Below are 12,826 nucleotides of genomic sequence, written 5' to 3'. Positions count from 1 at the left end.
CACCCCTCACACTTTTTTAAGAGGGTGCTGCCAAGTCCTGGCTGGGCTTGTGTTTCATTAGCATCAGACAGAAAGCCTTTCTTCATTCATCCCGCTGTGTTGTGTGGATGAGTGGAACTGATGAAAACCACCGAGCAGGGTGGCCTCCAGCTGAACTCCACTCCACGCTCTGGCCTAGAAGAGCGTCCAGATTGCACCTCACCGCCTCAATGGCTCCGCTCCCTTTGCACAACTGTTTATGCTTTGCTTCATTGCAAGACACCAGGTCACTTCCTCTTCCTCTTCCAGTCACCGCTCCTAATTATTCCTTCCCAATTCACTTCATGTCAAGCGTGTGCCGAATGCCAAAGCAACAGGTGGCGCTACAGTCCCAAAACCGTGAGGCCATTTTAGAAGTATCGATCAGAAGCCAGATAAAAGTCACTTCCAGGAAAAGACACATAAAAGAATAGATAAGAAACAAACAAACTAGAGATGTCACGAAACAATCAGTTTAGGACACAAGACCACAAACACGAGAAAATATATTGCAATCTACTCATTTCATTTCTACTAAGTTACGTCATCATCTTCTCACCAGTCAGTTTGACATCTAGGTAGACAAGCCGGTAATGAGGGAACTACATTTACAGTATCGGGTGACGGCGAGGAGGCGGGAGGCGGGAGGCAGGTGCCGGCGTGAATGGAGGCTGTATGTACGGGCTCCTCATTACAGAGGGACATCTGCTGCCTGCTAGCGCCCTAGCCCCCCCCCTCAAGACTCCGCCCCTTGCTTTACACTCATGCTTTGATGGCCTGTCAATGTGCACGAGGGAACAAAAACACAACAATCAGACACACACACCTGCCAAGCTACAGTAGATTGGCTGCTTATGAGTAAAGAGGGTTTACAGACCATGGATTAGTTGAAAGCAGCAATATTCAAATGTTCGCTTTGGTGTTCAAACTTGATTTTACCTCCCCAGGAGAGGAATTACAGAGAAAGAGACAATGAACAAAAGCAGCAGGTCCCACAAGTGGCTTGCATGTTTAACTAACAGGCAACAATGCAGACTACTAAGAGTGTTGAGGAGAGGAAATACAAATAAAATCATAAAGAGTCTTACCGCTTCTTAGCGGGACCATCCTCACAGAACTCGCTGCTCTCGTCCAGGCTGGAGGCGCCATCTTTGTGGCCGCCCAATGTCCCGGATCCGTTTAGCTGCCCGTTGGCTAAGGAGCCTTAAAATAGGGGGGACAAGATTGTTAGATTCACTTAAGAAAGGATGCTTTACCAACTTGTCATTTCGCCTGATGATGTAGTGAGGCAGCCGCCCCCCCGGGGACATGTACACATTTATAGTGCAATTTGACTCTTGACTACGCTTGTATGCGCTCTACTTTGTTGCATTTTCTGGTTTCAGTTTCAACTTCATCTGTAAAGTACAGATGCATACATAAATATGATCTTGTATGGCAAATCGGGGGGGTGTGAAAACATTTCTGTCCCTTGGGGTGGGGGTATGGCGGAAAATAATTGAGAGGCACTGCCCGAGAGCATGTTTACAAGCATCAAACATGAGAGACATATGTCATCTCCCACACTTGTTTGCGCCACTTTGGAGAGAGGCGTTACGAAAAGCCCTTTTAAACTGACTAAATAATAATAATAACTACTAAGTAAATCCATCACACTACACTACCACCACACTACAGCGGCAGCTCTGAGACTTACTTAGCACAGACTTTTAAACTTCAAGGCATACTTTGGACTTTGACAGAATAGGTGATGAGACGGTGCTAAAAGAGCAATACAGCATCGAACGCTGAATAAAACACAGCAAGATAATGGTGCAAGAAGCCTCATTAAATATTCAGGAGGCTAACAACTCCAGCAAGCCCCCTTAAGACACTTGCTTAAATCAAAGGCAACAATCAGCAGTGAGAATTCAAATGAGGTCAAGTGTGTGTGTGTGTGTGGGGGGGGGGGGGTATGAATTCACTGTTAAATAAGGATGACAAGGGCCTTAAAATGGTATCACAAGTTGAACAACTTCATACGGCTGTCTGGCGTAGCATGCTGTGATTTAACAAGAGCATTAAAGACAACGTGGATGGTAAAACCAAGACACGATAACGCTTGGGGGGTCCTGACGGGCGTCCGTGTCCAAATGCTGGGTCTTGGGTTCATTTATTCATTTTCTACCGCTTTTCTTCACAAGGGTCGCGGGGCTGCTGGAGCCTATCCCAGATGTCTTCGGGCGAGAGGCGGGGTACACCCTGGACTGGTGGCCAGCCAATCACAGGGCGGGTCTTGGGTTCATCTTGTAAAAACAAAGCGTGACTCCAACTGGTCCGTGCGATACCACGTGCTAACATTGCTTGATTACATGCTTTCGTGTCCGATACGGAGTACGATTCTGGGTGTTATCGTTGACATCCACCCGATGCCCATAGTGTGTGCAAATTCACCTGTCTGGTACATTTTGAAAATAATGCGTGAATAATACATTAACATTTGCTTCCTTCATTCATTAAAAAATATATTATCAATATTAAATATATATAATATTGATATTATGAAGTAAATTGAAATAAAAGATTTAATTAGATTTAATTAGATTTAATTAAATTCATCATTTAATAATTAGTCATTTCCTTATTTTAAACCCAGAAGTATATCGACATAAGGGTGATTTACAAGCTAATGTAACAGAAAAAAGGACAAAATCACTATAAAACGTTCGATAATAAAACCTTCATTGAGAACTAGACTTCACACAGGACTCGGTTTACGTTCAGTCATCGTTCATCGTTCCAACAGACAAACGTGACACCAAATAAGTCAAGTATGGAAAGGATTGACGTTTGGATGTGAGAGCATGAAGAGCTGCTATGGGAAGTACGGATTACACATCACTACTGTCGCGTTTTTACTCCGCCTACAGAATTCCATTTGACTGAGGCGTCACCCGCCTTCCACGCCAAGCGCCAAGTTGACTTTGGACCAACCTTTGTGGATGAAAGTGATCAACGTGTTTGGGAATGTGAGATTTCTACCTGGCTTGGATGTTACGGACCTCACATAGAGCGCTCTGACGCAGCCCAAGACAGGTCGGCACTTGAACGTGGAGGCGGAAGAGTCATCAGTGGAAGGTTGTTGCGGTCAGGAAGTCAAGTTAACAAGCGTGATGAGTAAGGCCACGGCGCTGCCGAGCAACGCTTTGTGTTTGAGGCCGGGAGTCGCCGAGTCTACACGCTGTGGCGTGAATCACCGCTTGGAAACGTCCCGCTTGGCACGAAAGCCTGACATGTTCTTTGAATGTTTACATCATTTTTTTGGAGCGGGACCTAAGATTAAAACGTGACAAGATTTCTCATTCTGAAAAAAAAACGTGGAGTTCGGCAAAATGATTGGTTATTTCCGTTTATTATGTGATTTAATCTCGGAAGATCTGGTGACAAAATGCTACGTTGAACATTGGAACCCACTGCTCCATGTTCGAAGGCAAAACCCAACTGCACAATTCCGGACAACAAACATCAGGGGTCTCAAACTCGTGGCCCGCGGGCCGCATTTGGCCGCTAGACACTAGTTTGAGGCCCCCACCTTGATACCAAAGTTTAATGTTGAAATGACAGCTTAAAGCTGTGTGCACACCGGACACAATTAACATGATTTTGCCCCGCCCATACTGTTACCCCGCCCTGTTTTGCCAAAGTACTGAAAAAGTGTAGGATATAGCAGAAGCAAAAGCATTGAAGATAGTTTTTTTAGATTTTTTTTTCCAGTTTTTAATAAATGCGTTTTGGGGTTTTTTTGAAAACCTGATGCGGCCCAGCTTCACCCAGAACCTAGCTCCGGTGGCCCCCAGGTAAATTGAGTTTGAGACCCCTGCTGTATGGTATCATGAACCCAGAAATGTATTTTGTGTAGAAAAACAAAAATTAAGATATTTGAGAACAGTAAAAACGGGAAACAAAAGCACTGAAAAAGTGTTGGGTATAGGAGAAGCAAAACCATTGAAGACAGTTTTTTTTTTCTGAACTCTGGTCCTTCGCTTTCTAAATATGTCCCCCCCAGATCAACATTAGGGGAGGGGGAGCCTTGTGCTTCGAACTCAGAGCAGCGCAAAAAGGAACAAGCTCATTAACTTTAATTGTACTCTGGGAGACAAAAAAAATGGCAGACGCTTGACGTCCCAGAAGAACGCAAACAAACAAGCAGGGGCCCATTCATTAGCCCCCCCACACCCCCGCAAACTCCTCCCGTCTCTTCCCGAGCGGATTGTTTGACGTGTGCACGTTGCACATGAGCGCTCGTGTGAGGGGCAGCGCTGGAAGTCCTGGGCTGCAGATGGGGGGTGAGGGGCAAGGGGGGCTTGGAGTGCGAGCTCCTTGAGCTGCAAGGGCGATGGAGGTTGATGGGGGCGACAGGAAGTGATGCGCAAAGTCCCGATAGCTGACGCTAATCAGATTTATGCGTGCTTAACTAAGCCCGTCGCCTTGCAACGTTTACCTCAACGTCTCCAGAGAGGCAGCGAGCAGAGGTGCGTAGCGTAACACTGCACATCATGATGGGGGGGGGGGCTTATTATACGTGCTGTAATGACCGTCCCTTGAGCAAAAATTCATTTGTTTATTATATCAATAAAGTGGGCTAGCATAATGCAAAAATGAGCGCTAGGGCGTGCGTAATTGGAGCGAGGGGGCTGCACGTGCGAGGGGGGGGTTTTAATAGCAATGAAATGCTTACTTGCAATTAGTTTAGCAGACATATGGCATTTAATATTAAGTGAACTGTTTTGCACAATTCACCCCAAATGTTTGGATATTAGACTTCACCCCCCCAATTGTAAACAAGCGTATTAAAATAGAGGGTCGTCGCAATAAATCCCGCCCCCCGCCTGCGTACACTTAACATTGTGGCATAGACAGGAACAAAGGCAGGTTTTATTAGGGGCAGGACATTTATAGAAGTAGAACACTTTGCAACATATTCATCTTTGCTTCGCGACGACGCGGGCCAGAAGAAAAGCGGGTTTCAATCAGCACGCCTGGTGTGCGGGGTCAAGACGGTAAAAAAATCTATAGCATCAAAGCAACCCTTTCTGCCGCTGGAGCCTTTGCCAGTGGTTCTTATTTAGCGCGGACGGTAAAATAAAGACCGTTAAAAGGCATTAAATAGATGAGGATGACGGACACGAGACAGGAAGTGACAGAGAGAAAGCAAAGGCAGACTAATGGGAAGCTCCTTCGAGTCGTTGGACACCATCCAGCTTCTCCATCAGAGGCACTCAGGAAGATGGAGAGGCTGGGGGGTGAGGAGGGGGGGGGTTAAAAAAGGGTGGTGTGGAGAGAGATGGCTAGACAAGGAGGAGGAGGAAGAGGAAGAACGCTTCAGGCAGAGTGAAGGGAAGGTGACTGATATTGCGTGGACAGGAAGTGGGGAACCAGAGCTTTACTGATGCACTATGGAAACCCCCCCACTGAAGGATGAACAGGAGAGAGGGGAGACCGCATGATGGACACCTGCCGGCGGCGAGGGTTAATGTGGCTGTGGCGATGGCAAGATGGCTGCATCTGACACACCCCCTCCCCTGCCTTTAAAAGCTGGGGACAGGACATTTGGGAGGTACCACTCCGACTATATGATGTGGGAGAAAGCACCAGAATCATCATATTTAAAGGAATGCTGCATTTTTGGGGGAATTCAAGAAATGCTTGATATGCAATCATGGTTAACATGCAGGTCACATGATGTCAGCGGAGCATTGGCGCTGGTGCTTTCACAGGTTTTTATATTTTATATCTTTAGAACACAGAAATGAGACGTGTGCTCACGTCAAATACCAACGATTACTCCGTGACACAGTGACATGCTTCCACCACTGCGGGGATTGAAATATGAATATGAATAGAACCTTCTTGGTATACAAAGTCATCATAAAACTAACTTATTTATTCATACCGTTTATACTTCATGCTATGTCTCCTTTCTGCTCCACTCTCCTCCTCCCGTGAGGCGTTCAAGCGCACTCCTACAACAGCCCCTATAAGAACACGTGTACCCACACGTGGCGGCATCTCTCCGTCTCATGTGAAACAACTTGGACATGAAATGTGTTGCCATGGCAGACGATCTTAAGTCACCGCACGGGATGGGTGCTGTGCCAATAATTGTTCCCCTTCTGATTGAAATGCTGTTTACACGCCAAGGCAGAGACACTGACTGTTGAAATCTAATCATATAATATAGACCAGGGGTCTCAAACTCAATTTACTTGGGGGCCACTGGAGCTCGGGTCTGGATGAGACTGGGCCGCATCAGGTTTTCAAAAAAAAAAAAAAAAAAAAAAAAAACCCATTTATTAAAAACAAAAAAATTTAAAAAAAACTTTGCTTTGGTTCCAATTTTCTACAATAAAAGTTCTGATAAAACATTCCACTGTTCTCAAATATCTTACTTTTTATTTTTCTACACAAAATAAAATGAAAAATAAACAAACAAATCAAGAATAAAGAAAATCAATCAATCAGTAATAAATAAATAAATATAATAATAATAAAACGGCAAATAATAAAAACTTAAGAAACCACATATAGTTGGTGGGTAGACAAATTATTTTTTTCAGATTAAAATGAACAAAGCATTATTAGAGCCCTGTAGACATGACAAAACACGACTATAGTCACATTTATACTCTTTTTATTTACAACATATTGCGCAACTGCAGGGTCTTGAGACACATGCTAACTCGCAAACTACAGAGCTAGCGACCTAAACGGTAGCCTTCAAGTTATTTCCTTTAAACTTAAATAGCCAAAAACTTACCACTTCCACACGGATAGGGAGGATAACTATTAACAGTTATTTAACCTTTAACATGAACATTAATCAAACGTAATTATTGTTTCTGAGTACATGATACCATACAGCATCCATATCAAACTTGCGCGGGCCGCACTAACATTAAACTTTCATATCAAGGCGGGGGCCTCAAACTAGTGTCCTGCGGACCACATTTGGCCCGTGGGCCGCGTGTTTGAGACCCCTGATATAGATACATCTGTGATATGCATGAAGTGTATGCACGGTTCTACGGCTCTGGTTCTAAGTCCCACCAACACGGTGAGGGGTTGCGCTCACACGTTCTTTTTACTCGGGCAATAAGGTCGGCTACTCACAGGGGCTTAGAGGGCCCGGTGGCGCTTTGGGGGAGGTGGCAGAGAGACCCACTTAAGACAGAACAGAATGCAAAGGCGTGACGTAGCAATGAAGAGAGAGCAAACAATGGATGCCAAAAGTGTGGAAGATAAAAAGGCTTCCCGCTTCCTCGGCTGGGCGCAAACTTTGACTGGCTCCTGTTTTTTATCTTCTCTTTGCCTTTCGTCTGGCTCGTGTTAGCGTCAGCTGAGAATAGCTTCTGAGGCGTGTGTGAAGTTCAAATCCCTCCCCTGCTGGCGGGCTGGGTGCTTTTATCGCGGCGGAAAGTTAGCGGGGGGACGCCTGTGTCAAACAAAGAAGGGCGCTCCCTTGCTCCGGCGGTGTTGCCGCGGGGCTCGACGGCGTCCAAGCGACGTCGTGCGTCGATTTGCCTAGCTTTGTCAGGTAAGGTCTTGATTGTGGTGCCGGTGTGGAGCATCGCTGTTGGCGTGAGTCGTCCCGTCTGTGTGTGTGGTCTGGCCTGGTTTCGTGGTCCGGCCTGGTTTCACAACATTTAGGGGAATAACCGAGGCTACGTGCACGCTAGCCAGGATATTTTTAGTATGTATTGTTTTGGCCTGACATAAGTCCTCATATAAACGACATCTCATGTCAGTTTTAGGCCCATCTCGTGTGTACTAGGCTGGGGACAATACTACACTGTATCAAGGAATGTTTCACACATTAATTGAAAATGAACGCAATAATTTTGCCGGCCTCGTCTGGTCTCCCGCCTCCAAAAGAGTTCACCCTGTCCATTGGTTTCAGCACCTTGGTGCGTTTGTTCCATAGAACAACAGCATGAATGGAGGGAGCCCTTTTGTCAGTCATACAGCCTCTCTTTGTCTTGGCTGGTTGGAGTAGAAATTGTAGTATATTGGCCTATATTTTTAGAATCTGGTCTCATCTCGTAGACCCAACTTCATGTATTGCCTGGTACACCCTAATGGTTGGCGATTATAGCGCCACCCGCTGGTCTAGTGTACCCTTGACAGCCTGTTTTGGTTACCCCAATGATCCCAACAGTGAATAAAAGTTCATTATTATCGACTTGCAAACTCACCATTTTGGTTTGCGGTTCCATCGCCGTCCAGCTGCCGTTTCTGTGCGCTCCTAAACTCCTTCAGGGAGAGGTAAAGCACCTTTCGCATCAGCCGCTCCTCTGACCACGGGATCCCATCGCTGTCGTCCTGCGGAAAGAACCAGAAGGCGCCGTTACAACGTGACAGAACAGAGCACGTGCAGAGCTGGAATCGCAGCTAGTTAGCATTTTGCATGCCATTCAGGTACAAAGCAAGCAAGGGTTCTGTATTTCCCGGCAGCCGGGTAATCCATGGCTTGCCACATTGGGACATTAGCATGACACAGCATTAGCATAACACAACCTCAGCCTGCATGGAGACACAGGGCGGGGCATTAGCATAACAATGCGTGGAGGGACAGCTTCTGGCCACAATGCGGCGATAGGAGCGCCGGCGTGATGAATAGGTAGGAAGCAAATGAAAAAAACATCATGGGGGCCACCGGGAGTTTGCGAGACGCTTATCGCTCCCGGCTAGACCGAGGCGGCGGATCTTATTGTCGGAGAGGTCAGCGGGAGTCGCAAACACACGCCACATCCTTTTTATTGCCAGAAGAGACTCTTTATTTTGAATCCCCCCCTAGCCAGTTTCAATCTGAGCCGCGGATTCATGACATCAGCCACCGGGGTGCACGTTTAGCGCAGAAAAAAATTATTATTGGAGTTTGAAAAGCTCAACAGTAAAAACACGGCACTGTTAGGAAGGCTCGTCTCTGTCGTCGCTCCGCCAGCTGGGTTTGATGTCAAACAGCGCTAATGACTAAAGGAAATGAGATCAGGACATGAGCAACAACAAAAGCGCTATTAATAAATAATGGAAACTCAAATTACATTCGGGTGGGGGGGGGGGGGGTGGAGGGGGTGCACATTTACAACCGTGCCGAGTCACTCCTTGAGTCAAGCGCGAGGCAGCACGTGTGGGATTGGCGATCACGGCGCTGACTCAGATGGTTTTCGTCTGGCGCGCATGGCGGTGACATCAGCGCTCACGGAGAGAGAGAGAGAGAGCTCGGCGTAATCGCTGCAACATGTCGGCGTAACGAGATATCAAGTCCCCGGACGTCTATTTAGAGAAAGGCTTCCGGCCCCAACCGCCGCGGAATAACTCCAAAAAAACGACTGCAGCTGTTTGCTAAATGACTTTCAGAGACCCGAGGAACGACACGCTTCCAGACGCTTTTACCACGAAGGGTAAAAGGACTGCGCTAGGAACTCATGTTGGGGGCTTTTGCTTGCGAGGCCTTAGTGTTTTATGATGTTTTCATTGCAGTTGGCATCCAGCAGGATTGCCAAAGAACGATTCTGACACACACCATGGGCCAAGGGAGAGCTTAATACATTTTGGTGCAACCAGGTAGAGGCCTTCACTGCTCAGTGAGTCATCATGATTGACATGAACAAGAGGTCCACGTACATCGACGTGTACAATTTGGTCAGTTGTAACCTAAGGCGCTATCCGCACTCTAACGTTTTCAGGTCAAAAAGTATTTTATGGTTTCACCTTTCAACCCCATCACCTGTGGCTAGCACTATTTCAGCCCATAGCAATCCCCCCCCCGTGTAGTGTATCGTCTTGACCTACCCAACGTCTTTGGCAGCATCATCCGCCCACAATAACTCAATACCTGCTCTAGGTAACTGCTAGCACATGCCACAAAAACTAATTTGCACTTTAAAAAACTTTATTACGACATTTGAAGAACAAACAATTGGCAGCATAAAACCAGCATCTCTAGTTTCACTAGTTCCCCCCCCCCCACACACACACGAATACGGTGTTCCGGGTGCCCTGAAATGGTCATTTTGGACAATCGCGTCATGAGACATCGGCTGGTCGTTTCCGTATAGACCAGGGGTCGGCAACCTTTCCTACCAAAAGAGCCATTTTACCCGTTCGATGACTCAAGGAAAATAGACTGGAGCTGCAAAACATAATTCAAAAACAATATCTCATAAACTTTCAAATGTTTATACCTGATAGCAGTACTCTTGCTAGTAACAGATTGCTAATATAGAAGATAAATGAACATAAATATCTGTGTAAATTAAATGTAAACTCCGTTTACATTCATTCATTCTTTCATCAGGGTCAGGGGGGTGCCGGAGCCTATCCCAGCTGTCTTCGGGCGAGAGGCGGGGTACACCCTGGACTGGTGGCCAGCCAATCACAGGGCACATATAGACAAACAACCATTCACACTCACAATTTGGAGTCGCCAAAGTGGGATTGAACTCAGGTCTCCTAGCTGTGAGGTCTGCGCGCTAACCACTCGACCACCGTGCATCTGTTTACAAACAGTTGTTGACAAATATGTTTACTCTGGCCCCAACAAGTTCAGGTGTTGAATACTTGAGAATTGCAAAAGGAGCCACAACAAAGAGCCTGAAGAGCCACATGCGGCTCTGGAGCCGTGGGTTGCTGACCCCTGGTATAGACAAACAACCCACTTCATTCTGAAAACAATATGCCCCCCCCCCGTCACCTGGCGGCGCTGCCGTCAACCAATTCTATAGTCCGTTTTCCACTTTGGGTCAATCTTTTCATAGTAGTTCTTCTGCCTGAAAAGTACATATCAAATATTTCTGATATTTTGGGGAGTTTATACCTTTAGAAGTTTCCAATGGAACAAATGTGTTTACGCTCATTTTAGTATTTAGCAAAATTAATATGGTAATAATATGAGAACCACCTTGCCATCTCTGTGTGGAGTTTGCATGTTCTCCCCGTGCATGCGTGGGTTTTCTCCGGGTACTCCGGTTTCCTCCCACATTCCAAAAACATGCTAGGTTAATTGGCCACAGGTATGAATGTGAGTGTGAATGGTTGTTTGTCTATATGTGCCCTGTGATTGGCTGGCCACCAGTCCAGGGTGTACCCCGCCTCTCGCCCAAAGACAGCTGGGATAGGCTCCAGCACCCCAGCAACCCTCGTGAGGATAAGCGGTAGAAAATGAATGAATATGGGAAACACAGCCCAAATGACTGGAAGGTAAAAACAAATAAACAGGATAACACAAAACGTCCCTATGGGATCTTTTACGGGTTAAAAATGTTCTGTTATGGCCTCATTCACTCACTCGACACTTTTCACTTCGAATATATTTTGACACTATTGACAACATGATGGATAAAAACAAGGTCTTTTGTGTGCAGCATTGTTTTGATTTCACTGCTCTTGGGGGACGAGGTCTCTGCAGAGCGTGGCGGGGAAAGGAGGGAGGGAAGGAAGGTTATTAAAAGCTGGGTGTCGACATGTGATGGGAGCTGACGGGTGACAGCAGCCATGTTTCCACTGCAGGTCTGCGACCTCCTGGTGATGTCACACGGGGCTATTTATTTCTTTCGTTCGTTTTTCCTGCACTTATCTCATGTAGCACTCCTCTCCGCGTATGCAAACGCTTGCCAGGTATGCGCCAATTACTTGGAAAGCTCACTGGCACTCTTGGCTTCCCCGGTGTGGCACTGGGCCAAATGTACACAACACACACGTACACACACACCGAACACGGTGACACACTGTCAAATACACTTTAACACCCCAACGCCAATAATACGCCTTTAAAGGCTGCGTTCACACCCTCGTCCGGACATAACATTACAAAGATACTCGGGTTCATATTTTGTCATGGGTCCAAAGGCTGCACAGAAAAAAAAAAAAAGTAAAACATGACGCAAGTCCCAATGCTGTCTGCTGGGTTGACTATGTTGCTTATTTTTAATTATTAATTTTAGATTATCTTATATAAAGCACACACAATTCCTCTACATATTTGGTACAATATGATGCAACTCCTGGATGTCAGTTTCAGCGGAAAACAACACTGAACGACAAAGATGTCATGTAGCAACACTGCGGCTTTAAGAGCATGGCGCTGAATGTCTTTGGCTATGAAAACTAATAGCTAGTGACATACAATGTGGTCGGTCATACCACAATGTTACAAAGAAACTAATGCAATAATTCCTTGTGAAGACAGACAATCCGCATCAAAGTGTGTGTGTGTGTGTGTGTGTGTACGCGAACCAGTCTAAAAATATCCCGTAGCCGCCGCGGATGTCACAGCGCAGGAATGTGGGCCGCACGCCAGCAGCGATCCGCTCTTCAAAAAACGCCTGGAAATCTGTTATCCTAACACACATTTCCACTTCGAGGTGAGACAGCTTCTAAAAAAAAAAAAAAAAAAAAAAAAAAAAATGGACGGATGAAAATGTTGTTTTAACAAAGTCTGGCTTCTTGTTGTATCCGGTAGTCTCTCTAATTCGTGCGCACAACGTTAACCACTTCCTGCCTGCCTTCCCCATCTTCCTCCTCGCTCCCACACAAGACACATGCGGCGCAGATGACGTGCGGCGAGGGTGTGTCAATCATTAGCGCTATACACTGTTAGCCATTATTCAATTCCGACTGAGGTCCTGCGGGAAGTGGTGGATTTGTGGATAGAAAGCAGAATGTTTGAAGCGTCTTGATCATGTAGACTGAACAAGAAAGAGCAGCTGCTAAGTGTTATGACAAATGAGGACATGTCTTGGCAGTCTCCGTTGAAGGAGGATGTTAGAGA

The 12,826-nt window shown here is 46.2% G+C and overlaps 1 protein-coding gene across 2 annotated transcripts in view; it reads right to left on the bottom strand.

Annotated features, from left to right (window-relative positions):
- jarid2b (jumonji and AT-rich interaction domain containing 2b) overlaps positions 1–12,826 on the bottom strand; it is a 135,614-nt gene that overhangs the window by 35,502 nt on the left and 87,286 nt on the right. For both annotated transcript variants that reach the window (XM_058046861.1, XM_058046860.1), the window contains exons 2-3: positions 8,250–8,376; positions 1,107–1,221 (exon numbers count right to left, since the gene is read on the bottom strand). In XM_058046861.1, the coding sequence (XP_057902844.1) occupies positions 1,107–1,221; positions 8,250–8,337 (203 nt within the window). In that variant the 5' untranslated portion in view covers positions 8,338–8,376. The remainder of the gene's footprint in view (positions 1–1,106; positions 1,222–8,249; positions 8,377–12,826) is intronic.

This window comes from Doryrhamphus excisus, chromosome 14, assembly GCF_030265055.1.
Source record: "Doryrhamphus excisus isolate RoL2022-K1 chromosome 14, RoL_Dexc_1.0, whole genome shotgun sequence".
Classification (NCBI taxonomy): Eukaryota; Metazoa; Chordata; class Actinopteri; order Syngnathiformes; family Syngnathidae; genus Doryrhamphus; species Doryrhamphus excisus.
The sequence above is the reverse complement of the archived record's forward strand: the minus strand, read 5'-3'. Positions and strand labels throughout refer to the sequence as shown.